General features: G+C 39.7%; 1 protein-coding gene across 1 annotated transcript; it reads left to right on the top strand.

The window, feature by feature from the left end:
• Positions 1-586: 586 nt before the first annotated feature.
• On the top strand, positions 587-19,762 carry SKP1 (S-phase kinase associated protein 1). The gene is made up of 6 exons (XM_037129876.2): positions 587-718; positions 3,861-3,957; positions 10,268-10,341; positions 14,719-14,862; positions 18,171-18,311; positions 19,473-19,762. Exons 2-6 carry the CDS (start codon positions 3,861-3,863, stop codon positions 19,506-19,508), a joined length of 492 nt encoding a protein of 163 aa, XP_036985771.1. The 5' UTR covers positions 587-718; the 3' UTR covers positions 19,509-19,762.
• The last annotated feature ends 504 nt before the right edge of the window (positions 19,763-20,266 follow it).

Genomic DNA, 20,266 nt, shown 5'->3' with positions numbered 1-20,266 from the left:
TGTTGTAAAGATCACTCACTGGCTGTGCCACGGAACCGTTCGGAACTTGTTCCCTCACATTTAAAGGAGAAAAGGGGTATTGCTATTTCACTTCTTGGGTTACTGTGGACGGGGAGCTAAGTCATGTTAGGGTCAGCGGACGGCACTGAGGCCCTGGGCATAATTTCAGAGGCGACAGCAATGGCCATCGGCCTTACTTCTGTGAGTCCTAGTTTTCCCATTTTGAAAGGAGAACCGCCGTACCCCCAATCCCCTCCCGCCGTGCTCCACACACACTAGCAGTTTCTAGGCTTTTCAGGACTGGGGTCTTCAATTCCGCTTAGGGCAGCCCCTGCCTGAAAGACCCTGGCAGGTAGCGTAGCCCGCCGTTCAGTTTCCCGTTTCCTCTGAGAATTGCGAGTCCCGCTTTCGAGGACGGAGGTGAAAATCAAGCCCCGCCCCGTCCCCCTCACCGCGCCCGCGGAGTCTGCGCCCGGCCCCGCCCCTCTGGCGCCCCGAGGCCGCTCCCCGTCCTCCACCTGCCGTCAGGCGAACTCCGCGGTCAGCCCCGCCGGCTCTGTGACGCCCCCGGTCCCGGGTCCTTGACGCCTGCGCCGCTCTTATAAAAGCCGACGCTGCGGCGCGCTGCTGAAGGGACCTTGTTCTCCGCCTTCTCTTGTTTTGTCTGCGGACGCTCCGCCGCTCTCGTCAGCCTCCGGCCCGCTCTCTACGGAGCACCGTGAGTAGCTGCAGATAGAGCTGGAATAGGCGGTGGGTCCGCGAGTTGCGAGCTGGCGGCCGCACCGCTGCGGCTTTGGCCTGCCGGAGGCAGGAGGCACCTGGGCGTTCCCTGCTCTCAGGCCCGGTCCAACCCGTTTCAGACCCGGTTCTCCAGGAACTACCCGCGGGCCCCGTTCTCCCGCCCTGCCTGTTCACTCGGCGAGGCCTCCTTTGGTTTAGCGTCGTTTGCGACGCCGCATGGGCGCCGGGGCGGGCGGGAGAAGCTGCGGGCCAAGCTCAGGGTTGGGCCTTTTCTGTGGGCGAGCTTGGCTGCAGGGCCCAGGCTGCGGCCTGGGGCTTCTCTTGGTGTCGGGTCTGCGGGCCTTGGGGACCCAGAGCTTAGGCGACGGAGCTTGTTGTGGAGGTCGGCCCTTGGCTGTCGTGAGCGTGGGCCTGTGCTCGTGTTTCGGTGGCGGAGGGAGCGTGGCGGTGACAGTCCGGGGAGTGCTTGACTCGAGTTCTCATCCTTTCTCGTGTCTGGCGTCACTAGTCACTGGTTCTCTTGCCAGCCGGGCTGGGGCCGAATCTTTGCAGGTAGCTGCCTGCTCCTCTGGAATATTTCTATTATTTTGGCTACAGCCTGGAATTGGTGAAACAACTGTTATAAAGCAGGGACCATAGTAACAGGGTGTAACTTTTAGGAACCCTTACACTGAAAAACTAAACGTGTACAGCTGTTAAAAAGGAACACGACTTTCACCTGCTTTGGTTCCCTTTTTAATGGATACTTCAGGTTTGGGTTTTTGGGTCACGATTTTTCTTGTCAGCATCACGATAGAATGTATCTGTGTCGTAGAGCAATACAGACTGAATAGAAGTGAGGCGTCAATTTCGATTCACTTAAAACACCGTTTTTTTCTTTATGTTGTTGATAGAACCCACATCATGACAGCCATGGAGAGTGATTTAATTTCCAAGTTCAAGAGCCTAAAGAATTGAAGGAATCGCTATGGAAGCATGTCAAATCAAAATGTCATCCATTATTATCAGGAAATTTTGCAGAGTTCCAGTTGTATAGCACTAAAAGTTCTTTTCAAATATTAAGTTTAGGATTACGGAGTGCATCGAATTACAGATTAGCCAATTGACTCCTTGCTATTTAATGAGACCTCAACTCCCTTAAGAGTAACCTAATACACGAATTTGACTATGACTAAGCAGGTCTTGTTATTTATTGAGAGTTGTTTGAAAGAAATATGAAGTGGTCGTCTTCAGAGTAACTATCAGCTGCATCATTGCCAGACTTACAGTTCTGTAATGTTTATTTCAGTATATGGGACATAAAAATAGAATGTTTTCTAATTAAAAGTTTGGCTCGCTTTAAAATATTTCTTTTGGATTACCTTTTGTTGTTGCCTTGTCGCAGGGACTGACCCTGCCCAGGCCCTCTGCTTTGTTGGCAAGTGCCAGGCAACAAGGAGAAGCAGACATAATCGTGAACTGAAAAGTGAAATTTGATTCATTACAACCTCAGATCAGTGAGAGCAGGGTACTTCAGTGCTTGGTTTTAAAACACACTTTACCTTTTTGCTTTCTTTCCCCCACAGTTTGTCTGATTGGGTGTTACAGATAATTGTCTGGGAAAAGCTGAACGACAGTTTTAACAGATGTAATCAGTCTTCAGCCTTTAAACCTAAAATAGGTGCAATGAATGTTTTGATTTTTTTAAATTGATTTTTAGAGAAGAAGGGGGGAGAGGGGCGGAGAAATATCCATTTGCTGTCCCACTTGTGTATGCATTCATTGTTTGATCTTGTATGTGCTCTTACTGAGGATCGAACCCGAAACCTCATCGTATCCTGACAGTGTTCTTAACCAGGGGCGTCCAACCTTTTGGGCTGTGTCTCTGGGCCAGGGGTGTGTCTCTGGGCCATACTAGAAGAAGAGTTGTCTTGAGCCACACATTAAATACGTGAACACCAACAAAAACAAAAAAATTTCATAATGTTGTAAGTAAATTTATGATTTCGTGTTGGGCAGTGTGGCCCACCCGCCATGGGTTGGATACCCTTGACCTGGCCAGGGCCTGCAGTGAGTGTTTTAAATGCCAGCTTCTCCTCTTTCAAGTTAATAGTGACATTACAGGATTATGAATATCTCAGAAGCTTGGACCTTTGAAATCTATACTTGAAATTTGAAGAGGTCCTGAATTTTTATAGTCAGGTATTGCTTCCCTCCCCCATACTCTTCCTCTAAGAATGTGAAGATGATAAGAAATTGCTGCGTTAGAATTTTTAATTTTAAAGTTCCTTTTTGCTCAGAATTCAAATCTTTTGAAGTTAATTGCTTAATTAACTTCTTTGTATGAAGTGTCTTTTTCCTAATGACTCATGATTAATCTGAGTTAATAAATACATTTTGAAGCAAGTACTAGGTTATTACTATGAGGATTTTGGCAGAAGATCTCAAACTTGGATACCTTGACAGTCAATAATGAAAGATAAAAAGGACTTCGTGCAATTTAAGTTTTTCATTTGGTTTAGGGAATTAGATGGACATCTGTTTATCCTTAGATCTTTTCTGCTATACGATCTTGCATTGATCTAAACATAAATATGTCTTGGTCAACTCTTTGGATCTAAACTCATTTAAGTCTCACTAGGGGGAAATTATTATCTTATTTGGTAGCTTCGTTTATTTTGGACTGACCTGTCTCAGGTTTGTAGGTGGTTAATTGTGGCAGTTAACTAGTCATATGGAGTAGCCAGTATTCAGTAAGAGTAGAAAGGCAAGCAAAATGAATAAAAACTCCATTTTAGGTATATACTTTACATCAAAAGTATGGACTTTAACTTTCAAATTTATACCAGCATTGAGTTCAGTAGGACAGGCCTTAAAAGCTTCTGTTCTAGGAAATACACTTAAAAATTTTTTAAAAAAATTTTAATTGTTGTCCAACTAGGAAATACACTTTGAAAAATTTTTATAGAAACATTTATATACCAGGCTGTGAAAAACCACTCCGTTTTACAGGGCCATATACTACAGGTCCTTACAGTTTTATAGTTAAGTTATAGAGGGCTTCTAACAGAAGTTGATGAAGTGTCTTATAGAATTAATATCTCTTAAATATCAAAATCAGTATAATGCCTTTTTTTTAGATGCCTTCAATTAAGTTGCAGAGTTCTGATGGAGAGATATTTGAAGTTGATGTTGAAATTGCCAAACAGTCGGTGACTATCAAGACCATGCTAGAAGGTAAGTTTATTTTAAAACCTAGGTCAGAGGAAAGAGGAAAAAATAAGTAGTTTGAGGTAACCTGTGAACATCGAATTTATATAGTAACAAACTGTCAAAGTGCTCAAAGAGTATGAAGGGGTGTAGTTTACCTTTAAATTTTTAAAAAAAAATTTCTTTATTGTAGAGGTAGAGCGAAATGGGAAGGGGTTTGAGAAACACCGATTTGTGGCTCCACTTATTTGTACATTCATTGGTTGCTTCATGTATGTGGGAAATCAAACCCACAACCTTTGTATATCTGGATGATGCTCTAGCAAACTGAGCTACTGGCAAGGGCTTACCTTTTATTAAAAAAAAAAGTTTAAGTATTAACTGCATTTTTCTGATACAGGTCATTCTTTCTTCATTGTCTTAATTAATGAAGTTTTATTCCTCATCAAATAGATAAGACCATAAGCTAATACTGAAATTTTCAATTTTTATTTCAAGTAAATTTAGATTCACAATTTTTAATGACAAAAATTAAAGCCTTTGGAAAAGAGATCCTTTGTATGAGGTAGCTAAATAGAGCACCTTGTTTCAACAGAGGGAGTAAACTGAGTAGATTGTAAACTGAGTAGCTGTTTTGTTTTTTTTAAACCAAGTTTTCCCTTTTGTCTAGTTTATCATTCCTCTGAAACTTCTGCAAAGTATATGTGTACAAAACAAAGAAGTAAGACAGAAAAATAGGTTCTGAAACATTTTGAAACTTCTGCTAGTTAACATGGGTCTCTTAGTATTACCAGCGGGCTGGTGGACATTAACAGTGTAGTGGAACTATAGTATAGTATACAAATAAGTTTGAGGAATTGGTGCAGAAAAATTTTGTATAATAAGAATATTCTGTATTAGTCAAATATTAAATTTTTTATATAGGGAAAAGCTGTAGCTTATAGATACTTTTTAAAAAAATATTTATTTTTTTAGAGAGAGGGGAAGGGAAGGAGAAAGAGTGGGAGAGAAACATCAATGTGTGGTTGCCTCTCATGTGTCCCCTATTGGGGAGCTGGCCTGCAACCCAGGCATGTGCCTAACCAGGAATCGAACCAGTGACCCTTTGCTTCACAGGCCCATGCTCAATCCACTGAGCTATACCAGCCAGGGCTGTAGCTTATAGATACTTAAGTGAAAACAAGTTATGTGTCAAATACTAGCTAAAAAGAAGGTAAGTGAGAAACGGTCTTTGCCCTTGAAGGATTTTTAAACGAGGAAGGGAGACAGACACCAAGCAAGTCAAACTTGCACACAGTGTAGTTGGTGCAGTAACCAAGTTGTGTGCCAGCTAGTGCTGTGAGAACGTCTTGGCTGGTGAGAACGTCTTGGCTGGTGCTTTCTTCAGTCCTGTGGAGAGACTGCAGTGTGTACTCCTAGTGAAGTGGTACTTCACATGTAATGGAATTAGGATGTTTGGGGAGATTGTTCTGAGGTAAAGAGGATGTGTTTGAGAAAAGTAAAATCAAAGGTTTTAGTTGGGGTTTTGGGGATGGGAAGAGATTGTGATACTATAGTTGGTAGACCTAAAGAATGGGTTTGCGAGGAATGAAAGAAAATGCCTTTGAGCTTGATCATGTTATATGTATTTGAGATTTCTTCAGTAGACCTTTGTAACAGTCTGTAGGCATTTGAGTGTATGGATCTTGGTCCCTGAGTTGTAGGCTCCTGGAGGTAAATAGACTTACTTTGTATGGTGAGTTATGAGAACATCTATCTATTGGAGTAAATGAGGTTGGCAGGTGGTCATGTTGGGGCAGGAGTATAGAAGTCAGAAATGGAGAATCGGTGAAATAGGATTTGTGGAAGCCAGGGGAAGGGGAAGGCTTTTTGAGGTGACCAGAGTGATTATTGGATTCATATACTGCGGACTGGTAACTTAGGGTCTCACAATTAGTAAGTTAGAGGACTTCTAACAGATACTAGGTGTGGTAGAAGCAGAAGCTGAATTGCAGTGGGTGTGTCTTTTGTTTTCATAGTATATGATTTCTGTTTGCTAATGAAAGCTGGACATATAAGCACTTACATTCCTGTATCCTGGTAACCACATACAGAGATCATTTCTATTAAGTTGTAAACCCCTTGATGCATCCCACAGTCACTGTCCATAAAGTACCCGTTGAATGAAGACCTATGGTATGGTCACTAAAAAAAGAGTATGAAAGCAATCCAGGTGTCCCTAAAGGCAGGTAAGGTTTTATCTAGAAGATGTAGAAACTGATACCACAATTGCTGCCTGAATACTTGCTTTGGCAATGAAAGTGTTCTTTATTTTGTCTTAGTTGGTGCCTGGCACACTAATCCGTCTTGTGCTGCTTCAAAGAAGCATCTGCCAATGTAAGAACATAGGGCTCCTTGAAGGTTTTCACACCAACTTTGATCACTGAATCAAGTGGAATGACAGCAACAGTTAAATGTTCTGTTCTTCCATTGCATTTGGCTTTGTCTTTGTCTTAAGTACCAGTGGTTTATATAGAATTCTAGCCTCTTGAGGACTAGAGTCTATTAAATCTGGCAGCTCACTGCTTCCCTTGTTTTGCATCTGCAGTATCTCTGGTTATGGTGTTTTTTGTTGTTGTTTATCTGTGTGACTTAGAAAACAAAAATAAAACCTTCTAATTACATGACAATCTGAAATGAAAATCTTGGCTTGTGTACATTGGGATTGATTGATTTGTTCGGGTACAGGGTGTGGTATCGAGATACAGGTGTCTCAGAAGTCCTTGAAACAAAATAGCTTAAAGGAACAACTTGCTACTTGTGCATTCAGTCTAAAAGCAAAAAACTTCTCTAGCACTTAAACAATTCTTAGTTTAAATGCTAGGGAAGTAATCATTTGCAACCATAAGGCCATTATTATTTGTAGTAGTACTATTTTTGAAGGCTTTTTAAATTTATTTTTAGAGAGAGGGGAAGGGAGGGCAAAAGAGAGAGAGAAACATTGATGTGCCCAAGAAACATCAGTCATTTGCCTCTTGCACGCCCCCAACTAGGGGCCTGGCCCCCGAAGCCTTTTGGTGCACAGGACAACACTCCAACTAACTGACCTGCCCAGCCAGGGCTTTAAGGCCTTTATTTTTAATGTGACTTAAGCCTTCTTTCAAATAACGTTTGGATCTAAACAAAATGGTCTTTGGAATTAATGTTTTCTCTATATCTTAATTCCCCAAACACAGGTATTTTACATAGTAAAACTTTTTTTTCTCTCCCCTCTAATTACAAATGTTTTATACTAGCTCAGAAAAAGGGTAAGTGGCTTGATCCAAATTGGGATATTATCATTTTATAGTTTTATTCCAGGCAGAGAGGATCAAGAAAAGGCATTAGTGGGAAGTAGGAGAGAGGAGATCAGTAACCCTAATACATACAGGAAAATAAGATAGTTTTTGAACTTACACTCCACTTGGACTTCTTGTTAATAAGCTCGTTACCTCCATGGTAAGTTCATCATCTGTTTTATTTCTCATCTAGACCTGTTGACAGCATTTGACAACTAATCATTCTCTTCTATATTTGGCTTCCAGGATACTTTACTTAGTAGAACTCACAGCCTTCCCTCTCCCTGTCTTTAAAGCCCGAAGGTTCCCAGGGCATACTTAATCATTGGACCTCTTCATTTTGTCTATACTGATTCATCTCCTTGGTCATCTCATCTAGTCTCATGGTGTTAAACCATCTATACAGCAATTTCCAAACTTACCTTCTTTTGATTTTTAGACTTGCGTATTTAACCCTATATACCTAATTGCTAATCTCAAACTTAGGATGAAAGTAGAGTGCTTGATTCTCTGCCCTCCAAAATCATAGTTCTCTGACAGATTTGCCCATAGTTAATGACAACTCCATTCCTCTGGTTCATCATGTCTTTTCTTTTTAAATTTAATCTTTATTGTATTTTTTTCTTTTACTGTTTAGTCCCTTATAGTCCGCCCCCCATCCCACAGCAATCATCACCCCCCCCCCCATCCTACAGCAGTCATCACACTGTTGTCCTTATCTGTGAGTCCTTTCTCCTTTTTGCTCAGTCCACTCCACCCCCTCTGGCTCCCTGCTACTAGCTCTCTTTCTGTTCTTCGTCTGTGAGTCTGTCCCCATTTTCCTTGTTAGTTCAGTTTGTTCGTTAGATTCCACACATAAGTGAAATCATATGGTAGTCGTCTTTCTCTGACTGGCTTATTTCACTTAGCATAATTTTCTCCAGGTCTATCCATACTGTTGCAAAGGGTAAAACTTTTTTCATGGGTGAATAGTATTCCATTGTACAAATGTCCCATGGTTGTTTTATCCGCTCATCTACTGATGGACACTCGGGCTGCTTCTGTATCTTACCCTGTCTTAAACCTTAGGGTCTCTGATTCCTTTTACGTTCTACTTACCATTTGTTGCCTCTACCTTCAAAATGCATACAGAATTTGATTATTTCTTATTTTTTCCATAGCTATAAACTTGAGCAATCCACTATCTTGTGCCTGGTTTATTGCTAGCCCCATAATTGGTTTCCTACTTTTCCCTCTGATCTTTTTTGTCTCTTTTCAATACAGTAGCCAAAATACAGAAGGCCCTGTAATTATCAGGCCCCCTGTTATTTCACCCTTGCCAATCCTGTTCTAGCAACACAGATTCCTTAGTGTTTTTAGAATATGTCAGACGCTCCTGTCAGAAGGAGTTTGCGTTTGCCATTCCGTCCGCTTAGGTATTTTTTCCTCCTTTAAAATTATACTAAAATGTTATCTCAGTGAGGCATCCTAATCTCCTCTAAAATTGCAGTAATTCCACCCTGTATTCATTGCTGATTCTCAGCTGCCTAGCACAGCACCTGGGTCTATCAGGGACTCAGATGTTTGATTCAGCCCTGGCCATGTCAACATAACTGATACTCCACTATATCAATATAGTATTGTAGTTAAGTTTTGGGTTCTAATCTTGGCACATGCTAACTGGTAAGTATTGGGTTAGCCAAAAAGTCCATTGAGATTTTTCTGTAAAAGATACATTTTTTGTTTTCACCAATAACTATTGATTTGGATATTTTGAGTATGTCATCTAATCTCCCACATGGTATTACATTCATTGTTCTCAATTAATATCTTAATTTGATTGCTATCAACTTCATCTGGTCTACTCGATGGTGGAGCATTGTCCAGTGAGAAATCTCCAGCAAGAAACTTGGCAAACCACTTCTGACACAGTTACAGCACCTTCTTCATACACTGCACAAATCTTTTTGGGGATTTCAGTGGTGTTTCTTGAAATAATAAAGCATAAGATGTTGAAAATGCATATATTCTTCCATCTTCAGTATTAAAACGGCTACACACAAATTCACCAATTTTGATGTTTTTTTAATGCATGCTGATATGACAGTTGTCACAGTACAGTCTAAAGAAATTATTTTGAGTGAAGTTCAAGACAACCAAATACTACTAGAGTCATCTTATGGGGGAAAAAACCAAACGAGATTTTTGGCCAACCCAGTAACTTTCTTTGGCAGCTTTTCTAGTCTTACAGAAACCGAAGGACCCACGTGATTTTAAAATTAAATTATGTCTTTAGAGTTTACCCACCACTTTGAGAATCTGAAAGTTACACCTTTTTACCAGAGAAACTTATGGATTAGAAATTATAAGTAATATGTACGTGAGGAATAATAAGGTATACCCTGAAACTGAATCATTCAACCTACATTCTTCTTAACTTCCCTAGACATATCAACAGTTAGACATATTAACAGTTCCTTTTGTATCCTTATGGAGATATTTTAAATATAAATATGTAATGATAACATGTATGTTTTTATATCTGGTTTTTAAAAACTTTAATCTTCAACTTATACCAGTATGTATGAAGCTGCCTGCCTTGTTTTTGTCAGTGGCTGCATGATCTTTTGTATGTGTTGTGTGAGGTTGTTACTTATGATACTTGCTATGGTTTTATTTTTCTAAATGCAGTCATTTGGAGAAAGAGTAAGGATAAGGGTTTGGCTTCCTCCCTCCCGCCTCCAAATGGCTGCCCTGTCATCTCAATCCACACTTACTAAATCATTTTCCTCCTATTTTAGAACTCTTTGGATATAATATTCCTATATTTGTTCACTCATTTAGTTTTGGGTGGTTCATGGACTTCTTGTTAGGAACCACAGATTTTAAATGCTATTAAAAGAATTATGCTTAGTACAGTACTTTTTATACTCTTTCAGACAACATGTCATGCAAAATACTTGTTTGAGAAATAGCCTTGTTTGGTATAAATGTTATAGTGGAGTTAAGAAATAATGGCAACTCTGTTCTGCTTTTGTTAGATTTGGGAATGGATGATGAAGGCGATGATGACCCAGTTCCTCTACCAAATGTTAATGCAGCAATATTGAAAAAGGTAAGCTAGCAAACTCTATGCTTGTATATGTATTTTTTTCATTTAACAATATCCTTTCTATATTGATACTGAGATAGCGCCTGCCTGCCTTCCTTCCTTGTTTTAAAGATTTGTTTTTTTAAAGATGGTTTGTTTGTTTATTTATGTATTTATAGACACTAGGAAGGGAGAGAAACATCAGTGTGTCGTTGCCTCTCGAGTGCTCCCAACCTGGGACCTGGCTCGAATCCAGGCATGTGCTCTGACTGGGAATTGAACTAGTGACGCTTTCCAGCACTGGTTCACAGGCAGCACTCAATCTACTGAGCTACACCAGCCAGGGCTTCCCCTCTTTCTAATAATAAATACATACAATCTTAAAAAAAAAAAAGAAACAAAACCCTATGTGGTATGGTTTACTCTAAATACTTGTTGTAGTTTACTTACTCAAACCCTTTGGATATTTGAGTTGTCCAGTCCATTTTGTTTGTTGTTTTTTTCTTTTGAATTGATTTTTTAAGAGACGGCAATTTTGTTGTTCCTCCTATTTATACATTCATTAGCTGCTTCATGTATGTGCCCTGACCAAGGATTGAACCCACTGTACCTTGGTGTATTAGGATGATTCTCTAGACAGCTGAGCTACCTGGCTAGGGCTGAGTGGGGTAGTCTTTTCATTAACACACTTAAATTACTTAAGTAGAACAATATGTGATCAGTAGAAAGGAAGTTTTTTGTAGTTTGTCCACTGAATGGGTATGCTTCAAAGGGAGCTTGAGAACAAGAGATGTGGCTTTTTCTTCCTCGGTCGATCACCTTACTTTGTGTCTAAGCATAAATGGCTCTCCATGTTAAATAGGATTTTAGAGTTTGGGCACATGGCTCCTTAACAGAGCAAGCTATTTAAATTGAATACTTACTTGAAGAAATAGCAACCCGTTTCCACATTGGGAGAAGAACTGGCTAGGTTAGCTTTATTCCAGTTGGCTCCTTTCTAAAGAATTTTTCAAAGGTCATTGGTGTTGTGCAGTTTCATCTTATGCTTTCTCTTGACCCTGGTATGAGATGTAGCTGCACTGCATATGTTTCCATATTCTTTTTTTTTTTTTTTTTTAAGTATTTTATTTATTTATCTTTAGAGGGGAAGGGAAGGAGAGAGGGAGAGAAACATCAATGTATGGTTGCCTTTTGTGTGTCCCCTGCTGGGAACTGGCCTGCAGGGAACTGGTCTGCAACCCAGGCATGTGCCCTGACTGGGAATCGAACCGTGATTGTCTGGTTCTCAGGCCCACGCTCAATCCACTGAGCTACACCAGCCAGGGCTCTGTTTCCATATTCTTAACTCCGTTGGCTGTCACCGGTCTTCTTAATTGTTCTACACTGGGTGAGAAGTTATTGTTCTCTAAGTCTGAACATTTTTTTTACATGTTACTGGCAATTGATACTTTCTACATTGTCTATTTTCCTTTGTCCATCTTTCTAATGGTCTTTTAAAAAATATATAAGGTACGCCCTGGCTGATGTGGCTCCATGGATTGTGTGCTGGCTTACACGCCAGAAGGTCACTAGTTTGATTCCCAGTCAGGGCACATGGCTGGGCTGCAGGCCAGGTCCCCAGTTGGGGGTATGTGAGAGGCAACCTGTTGACAGATCTCTCCTACATTGAAGTTTTCCTTTTCTCCCTCCCTTCCCCCTCTCTAAAAATAAATAAATAAAATCTTTTGAAAATGTAATAAAATACAGAACATAAGGTTTACTTTTTTTAAGTAAACAGTTCAGTAGCATAAAGTACATTTACATTGTTGTGTGATCATCAGCCATTAACCATCTCCAGAACTGAAACTCAACCCATTAAATGATAATTCCCCATTACCCTCTCCCTCCAGCCCCGTGTAACCACTATTTTATTTTCCATCTCTGTAAATTTGTCTGTTCTGCATACCTCATATAAATGGAATCACACAGTATTTGTTCTTTTGTGTCTGGCTTATATCGTTACTTAGGATAATGTTTTCAAGCTTCATCCATTTTGTAGTCTATACCAGTTTGCTTGGCTTATATAAATTCATAGTATTTTATGGGTTAGAAGCTTTGTATTTTATTTAGTTAGGTCTCCTCTCTGGCTTCTGAGTATTGTTTGTAATTAACATTCTACTTTATGCTAATGTAAAATGCTTCTAAAAAGAAATTTGCTTGCATTCATTCAAATACCAGACAATTTTTAGGAATTGAGGGAAATGTACAACCAAAGAAATATGTGAGATGGAAGAGGTATGGATTATAAGTGGGTTGGTAGGTGGATAGTTAGTTGTTTTAAAAATGAAGATGGTCAGGAAATGCCTTACTGAGAAGATAATCTTCGAACAAAGACTGACTATATGGGGGAGAGAATTCTGGACAATGGGAGCAAGTGCGTTGCCTCTTTCAGACAAGAGCATGCCCGACCTTTTGAGGTTGCTAGAACATAGTGAAGAAGCAAAGAGATAGTGTGAAGAAGGTCAGAGCTGATGGGCTGGGTGATACAGGGCCACTTCTGAGAATAAGTTTTTTTAACCTATTTGCATTATTACTTACGAATAATATTTAAACCTAAAGTATATCGAATAGTCACATGATCCAAAAATGGAAAATATACAGTAAAACTCTTTTGTCTCTTATCTGACCAGAAACCTCCATAAATAATAATCAACATTAATTATATATATTTTTTAAACATTTTTTAAAAAAATATTTATTTATTTATCTTTAGAGGGGAAGGGGGGAAGGAGAGAGGGAGAGAAACATCAGTGTACGATTGCCTTTCGTGCATCCTCTGCTGGGAACTGGCCTGCAGGAAACCAGCCTGCAACCCAGGCATGTGTCCTGACTGGGAATCGAACCGTGATTGTCTGGTTCGCAGGCCCGCGCTCAATTCACTGAGCTATTACCAGCCAGGGCCTAATTATATATATTTTTAAGAGTTTTTTAATGCCTATATAAGCAAATACTAATTGCTGTTTTTCTTACATGGTTGGAATACTTCTTTTTTTTTTTCTTTTTTTTTTTTAATATTTTATTTATTTATTTTTAGAGAGAGGGGAAGGGAAGGAGAAAGAGTGGGAGAGAAACATCAATGTGTGGTTGCCTCTCTTGAGTCCCCTGCTGGGAACTGGCCTGCAACCCAGGCATGTGCCCTGACTGGGAATCGAACCGCGATACTCTGGTTCACAGGCCCGCGCTCAAGGAATACTTCTTAAAAACCTATTATTTCACTAAAGCCTTTTCTTTTTGGCTTTTCCTTCTAGAAAGAGTTCTTTCTCAGTTTTGCATTCTGGCAGTATAAATTCTTGGCTCTGACATTTTTTCCCCCAATATTAAACTATGGAATATGTTTAATCATACAGAAAAGTTGACTTATGTAGCAAACACCCATTTGCCTTCCACTTAGATTCTGTGACTTAATACTTTAAGTTTTGATTTTGCTCCTTTTTTTTAAAAAAAAGATTCTCTTTATTTTTAGAGAAAGGGGAAGGGAGGGGAAAAAGAGAGGGAGAGGAACATCAATGTGTGGTTGCCTCTCATGTGCTCCCCCCACTGGGGACCTGGCCCGTAACCCAGGCACGTGCCCTGACTGGGAATTGAACTGGTGACCCTTTGCTTTATAGGCCCGTGCTCAATCCACTGAGCCACACCAGCCAGGGCTGATTTTGGTTTTTACCATGGGGCTGATTGTGGTCTTTACCAGGGTACATATAAGTATAGCTGATCAGTTTCCTGAAAATTTAATTATACTGTGTTCATGCCACTAGTAAGGGAACATTTGAGCTTTTCCTGCTTTGTTATTACATTAAATAGTCTTACATATATGTTTGAGTATTTAGAATTGCTTGGTGGTAATATACGCACATAGTTTTACTAAGTAGTGCTAGATTCCTTTTCAAAAGGGAATCTAAACTAGTTGGATCTAATTTTAATTTTGCATGTAATGAGGCTAAGCATTTCCTTTTGTTTCACTATTTAGATTTCTTTTGTGGATTTCCTGTTCATATTTTAGCTTATTTCTTTGTAGTAATTTTTAATACTTTATAAACTATAGGGTAATTCATTGCTGGTTATACATGTTGTAGGTATTTTCCATTCCTTATCTTGTGTATTTTTTTTGCACAAAAAATTTTTAATGTGGTTAATTACAGTAATCTGACTGAAGGACTCGCTGTTATCTAAGATCTTCCACCCTCTAAGGGTTGTGAAGATTTCTCAAGCTTCATTTTTGCCTTTCAAGCTCAGCTACTAACTTTATTATTCAAGTCAACTTCTAGCTAGTTCTTAACCCAGTATAGTAATAACTGTGCCTCAGCAGTGGAACGAATACCTTGTGACAAAATACCACCAAGGAATGAACTTTCGTTTTTGTTGTAGGTCATTCAGTGGTGCACCCACCACAAGGATGACCCTCCTCCTCCTGAGGATGATGAGAACAAAGAAAAACGAACTGATGATATCCCTGTGTGGGACCAAGAATTCCTGAAAGTTGACCAAGGAACACTTTTTGAACTTATTCTGGTATGTTTTTAATGACTACTATAAGATATCTCTAGCCTCAGAGCTGTTAGCACTTCTTATAGAGTGAAATTTGTTAAATTATTTGCTACTAAATTATAATACTCTGAACTCAGAGGAATCTACATATCAATAATTACATTAAATGTAAATGGTCTGTATACCACAATTAAAGGGTAGAGATTGTCACATTGGATTAAAAAGAAGGAAGACTCAGCTATGCTCTCTACAAAAAACTCACTTTAAAAACACATTAGGTTTAAAGGAGGGAAAAGATATATTATGCTAACACTAGTCAAAATAAAACTGGAATAACTATATTACAGTAGATTTCAGGGTATAGAATATTACCAAGATTAAAGAGGGTTGTTACATAATGATAATGGAATCAACTCATTATTAAGAAGGCATAACAGTTGTAAACATATATCTCCTTAAATGGAGAACTTAACAAAAAGTTAAACAGGGACTTCCGCCAAGATGGAGATGTAGGTGGAACCACCTTGCCTCTGTGCACAACCAAACCTAAGAACAACTATTTTTAACAACAATAAACACAACCAAGCCACACAGAAAATCGACAATATGGAGTCCGAAGACAACGAAATGCTCAGCTAAACCGGTAAGAGGAGCGAAGCCAGCAGCGGAGCAGGTTGGCAAGAAAAAAATCCCCGAATGGGTGGTGCGACGTGCGCGAGCAGCCGAAGGCGCTGATCGCGGGCTAGCTACGGGAGCACACAGGGAAGAGGCACGGCGGGCTGTCTGTGGTTGGTTGCACATCTGCGTGCGGATAAACCAGTGAGGAGGGAAGCCTGCGCGGGGTAGCAGGCTCGCACAACTGCAGGCTCGCACAATTCCGATTGGATAAACAGGCCCAGGGCGAGTGGGGTGACTGGACGGACTGAGCTAGCGGAGAGGACCGCCATTGCTCCCTCTCTGACCACGCCCCCACACACAGCGTCACAAACCAGCGACCTGGGTCGCCCCGTCCTGGTAAACAACTAAGGCTTCGCTCCGCTTACTTAACAGCACGAATAGACCAAAAATGGCTCTAGGACAACTCAGAGCCCCAGAACTGATAGATCTAAGCGATGAAGAAATAGCCAGTCTTTCAGATGCACAGTTCAAAACACGTGTTATCAGGATCCTTACAGAACTGGTTGATTTTAGTCACAAATTAGAGAAACATATGGAAGCTAAACTAATTGAAATGAATGGTAATATAAAGGAAACCAATAGTAATGGAAAGGAGATTGGGACTCAAATCAAGGGAGTGGACCAGAAGGAAGAAAAAAATGATCAAACAGAAAAGAATGAAGAAACAAGAATTCAGAAAAATGAGGAGAAGCTTAGGAACCTCCAGGACATCTTTAAACATTCCAACATTCGAATTATAGGGGTACCAGAAGGGGAAGTGTCACGAGTGGAAACCTTATTTGAACAAATAATAACAGAGAACTTCCCCATTCTGGCAGAGGAAATAGACTTCCAGGAAATCCAGGAAGCTCAGAGAGTCCCAAAGAAGTTGGACCCAAGAAGGAACACACCAAGGCACATCATCATTACATTAGCCAAGATTAAAATAAAGGAGAGAATCCTAGAAGCAGCAAGAACTAAGGGGACAGTCACCTACAAAGGAGTTCCCATCAGACTGTCAGTGGATTTCTCAAAAGAGACTTTACAGGCAAGAAGGGGCTGGAAAGAGGTATTCCAAGTCATGAAAACCAAAGACCTACAACCAAGATTGCTCTACCCAGCAAAGTTTTCATTTAGAATGGAAGGACAGATAAAGTGCTTCTCAGATAAGACCAAATTCAAGGAGTTCATCATCACCAAGCCCTTATTATATGAAATGTTAAAGGGACTTACATAAGAAAAAGAAGATAAAAAAGATGAACAGTGAAAGGACAGCAAACTCACCGTTAGTAACAACCACACCTAAAACAAAAGCAAACTAAGAGGACAGCTAGATCAGGAGTGGAACCATAGAAATGAAGATCACATGGAGGGTTAGCAACAGGGGGAGTGGGAGGAGGAGAAGGGGGGAGAAGGTACAGAAAATAAGTAGCATAGACAGTAGATAGAAAATAGATAGGGGGAGGGTAAGAATAGTAGGGGAAATACAGAATCTAAAGAATTTGAGACACGTGTTCATGAACTAAAGGGGGAAATGGTGGGGGAGGGGTATGCAGGGTGGAGGGGAATGGAGGGGGGAATAGAACAAATGTAATGGGATAATCAATAAAAAAGTTAAAAAAAATAAATTAAAAAAAAAAGTTAAACAAAGACCAATAGAACTCAAAGGATAATATACAAACAAATCTGTGATCAGTACTTAGATATTTCCATACCTGTCTCTAAATAATTTCTAAAACAAGTCGATAAATCAGTAAGTCTATAGAAAACTTGAATAATACTGTTAATCAACTTGTCTTAATTGACATTTACAGAATATTACATTTAATGATAGCAAAATACATATTCTGTGCCTATTGAAGTATATACTATTGAGGTAGACATGATCTGGGCCATAAAACAAGTCTCAAGTTTAAAAGAATTCAAATCACACGAAGTGTGTGTCTTCTGATCACAATGGAATTACAGTCATCTAAGCTTTTACCTTAAGAAACTAGTAAAAAGATGAAATTAATCCAAAGAAAAAGGGAATGTTAAAGAGCAGAAATCAATAGAAAATGGGAAAACAGTAGAGAAAAATCAAAGAAACCAAAAGCTGATTTTTCCAGAAGGTTAATAAAATGTAACGCCATAACTGCTTATGTTTTTTTTAAATGTTTTGTCAGGGTTGGACACGTACACTCAGATGTGCACACCATGTATAGATAGTGGCCATTTGTAGGTTACTTGTGGCAGCGTAGTATTACAGAAGCATACAGTGTAGGGATGTACAAATATCTTTCACAAAGCTTATCTGATTTACTTTTCTCCATCTAATTTTTCTTTTTTTTTTTTTTTTAGAAAACAGTACTTTTTTTTTTAAGATTTTATTTATCTTTAGAGGGGAAGGGAAGGAGAGAGGAAGAGAAGTATCAATATGTGGTTGCTTCTCGTGGATCCCCTGCTGGGAACTGGCCTACAACCCAGGCATGTGCCCTGACTGGGAATTGAACCGTGATCTTCTGGTTCGCAGGCCCGCACTCAATCCACTGAGCTACACCAGCCAGGGCCTCCATTTAATTTCTTTAAATTAACTAGCATTTTAAGCTTAATTAGATAAGGATTGTGAGCCACTAACTCTGGATTTAGTTTAAAACTTCAAATGCATTTTAATAAAAACAGTAATCTCTTTATAGGCTGCAAACTATTTAGACATCAAAGGTTTGCTTGATGTTACATGCAAGACTGTTGCCAATATGATCAAGGGGAAAACTCCTGAGGAGATTCGTAAGACCTTCAACATCAAAAATGACTTTACTGAAGAAGAGGAAGCCCAGGTAGGTAACCCACAGCTTGCTCTTGATCACATGCTTTTTAGTTATTTGTTTGTATTTTAAGATTTTATTTATTGTTAGAGGGGAAGGAAGGGAGAAAGAAGGAAACATCAATGTGTGTCTCACACGCCCCCTACCCAGGACCCAGTTTGCAACCCAGGCATGTGCCCTGACTGGGAATGGAACCAGTGACCCTCTGGTTCTCAAGCTGGCGCTCAATCCACTGAGCCACACCAGCCAGGGCTTTATCACATGCTTTTTAAAAGAGCAGAAAACCCATAACATTCCAGGAAAAGAAGTGCCTGTATCAAGGAATCTTGACTTTATTTGAGAGAGCGTGACAGAGAGAGAGAGAGATGTATAACATATATATAAATTATATACTATAAATATATATATATTGAATGAGTCTAAATACTTGAATGATACTGTGCTTTTTAAAAAATATATATTTATTTATTTTAGAGAGAAGAAGGGAGGGAGAAAGAGAGGGAGAGAAATATCAGTGTGTGGTTGCCTCTTGTGCACACACCACTGGGGACCTGGCCCTCAACCCAGGCATGTGCCCGGATTGGGAATCAAACCTGTGAGCCTGTGGTTGGTAGGCGGGCACTCAGTCCACACTGCCACACTAGCCAGGGCTGATACTGCTTTTTTTATTATTAACGTAAGAATAGTTACATTTCAACCAAGGGTGTTCTATGATACTCATTCCTTAGCAGTTACTAGTTTTGGCACCTGGGACCTTACATACAAGCCGTAAGTGACTTCAGAAAAGCAGACTGTAGGGATGGTTAGATGCTAGGATACTTGATAGCAACTTAGTGAATGGGGAAGACATGAATGAATAGATCAGAATGACTTTGTTGACACAGCTACAAACTGAAATGATGTGAATAAACTGTTTGAATTTGCTCCATTAGCTCTGGTCCCTGAAACTGTAATTCACCCACTGCCTTTGCTTTTTTGATAATTTCCACAGGGCAGAATAAAAACCTGGTGGGGAAAAGAAGAGTGACTAGGAAGTTTATTATTAACCTCGTGTTTTTCCAGTTTTCTGTTTCTTTTAGACCCACCTAGCAAGATTATTGATGAAATTGGGTAGTAGTATTAGGAAAGACTAAAGTTAAGGTACTTCTTACACCTATCTCATCTTCTCTTCAGGTACGCAAAGAGAACCAGTGGTGTGAAGAGAAGTGAAATGTTGTGCCTGACACTGTAACACTGTAAGGATTGTTCCAAATACTAGTTGCACTGCTCTGTTTATAATTGTTAATATTAGACAAACAGTAGACAAATGCAGCAGCAATTCAACTGTATTAGCAGAGTACTGTCCTCATTGCATGTGTAGTTTGGGTACAGACTCCAAACCTATGGCTGACTTTCTTCCAGTATGATCAAAAAGTTTTTCTCTTTGCTCTAAATAAAACTGAATTGTGGGTTCTCTATGGTAAGTGGCATTTTGGGCTTTTCCTCTTTTTGTAAAGCGATTTCTTCTTAGTTTATTGTCCAGTTATCTTTAGTTTAGTGACCTTTTAAAAGTTGGCATTGTAAATAAAACAACTTGCAAAATTTTTCTGAAATAGAATTAACAATGTATTATCTTTATTCATGAGTTGGAGGCTGGAAAAAGGCTACTTGAGGTAAATGTTCCGATTTGGGTTATTAGGATGTCTTCCAGCTTCCTGGAGTCAAGGAGCGTCACTGATACAGATTGGCCCGTGTGTAGCAGGGCTCCCCTAATGGGATCTGAGGACTTGTTTTTGCGTTTTTAATCCTCTCAGCTTTGAATGTGTTGGCTAGAGACTCAGTTACTACTCAGTTTGTGGTTTTGGAGGAAATGTAATTAGTTGTTAATTTTTCAATTAGAAAAGACAACCCTAGTGGTATGTTATCTTTTTATAATCAGTGATCTCATATGGGGAAAACTATTCACAGTACTTGCATGTAAAACAGTT

The sequence above is a fragment of the Artibeus jamaicensis genome, unplaced genomic scaffold, assembly GCF_021234435.1.
Source record: "Artibeus jamaicensis isolate MK-2021 breed Jamaican fruit bat unplaced genomic scaffold, CSHL_Jam_final contig_786, whole genome shotgun sequence".
Classification (NCBI taxonomy): Eukaryota; Metazoa; Chordata; class Mammalia; order Chiroptera; family Phyllostomidae; genus Artibeus; species Artibeus jamaicensis.
Note: the sequence above shows the minus strand (reverse complement) of the source record. Positions and strands in the feature narration are given on the sequence as shown.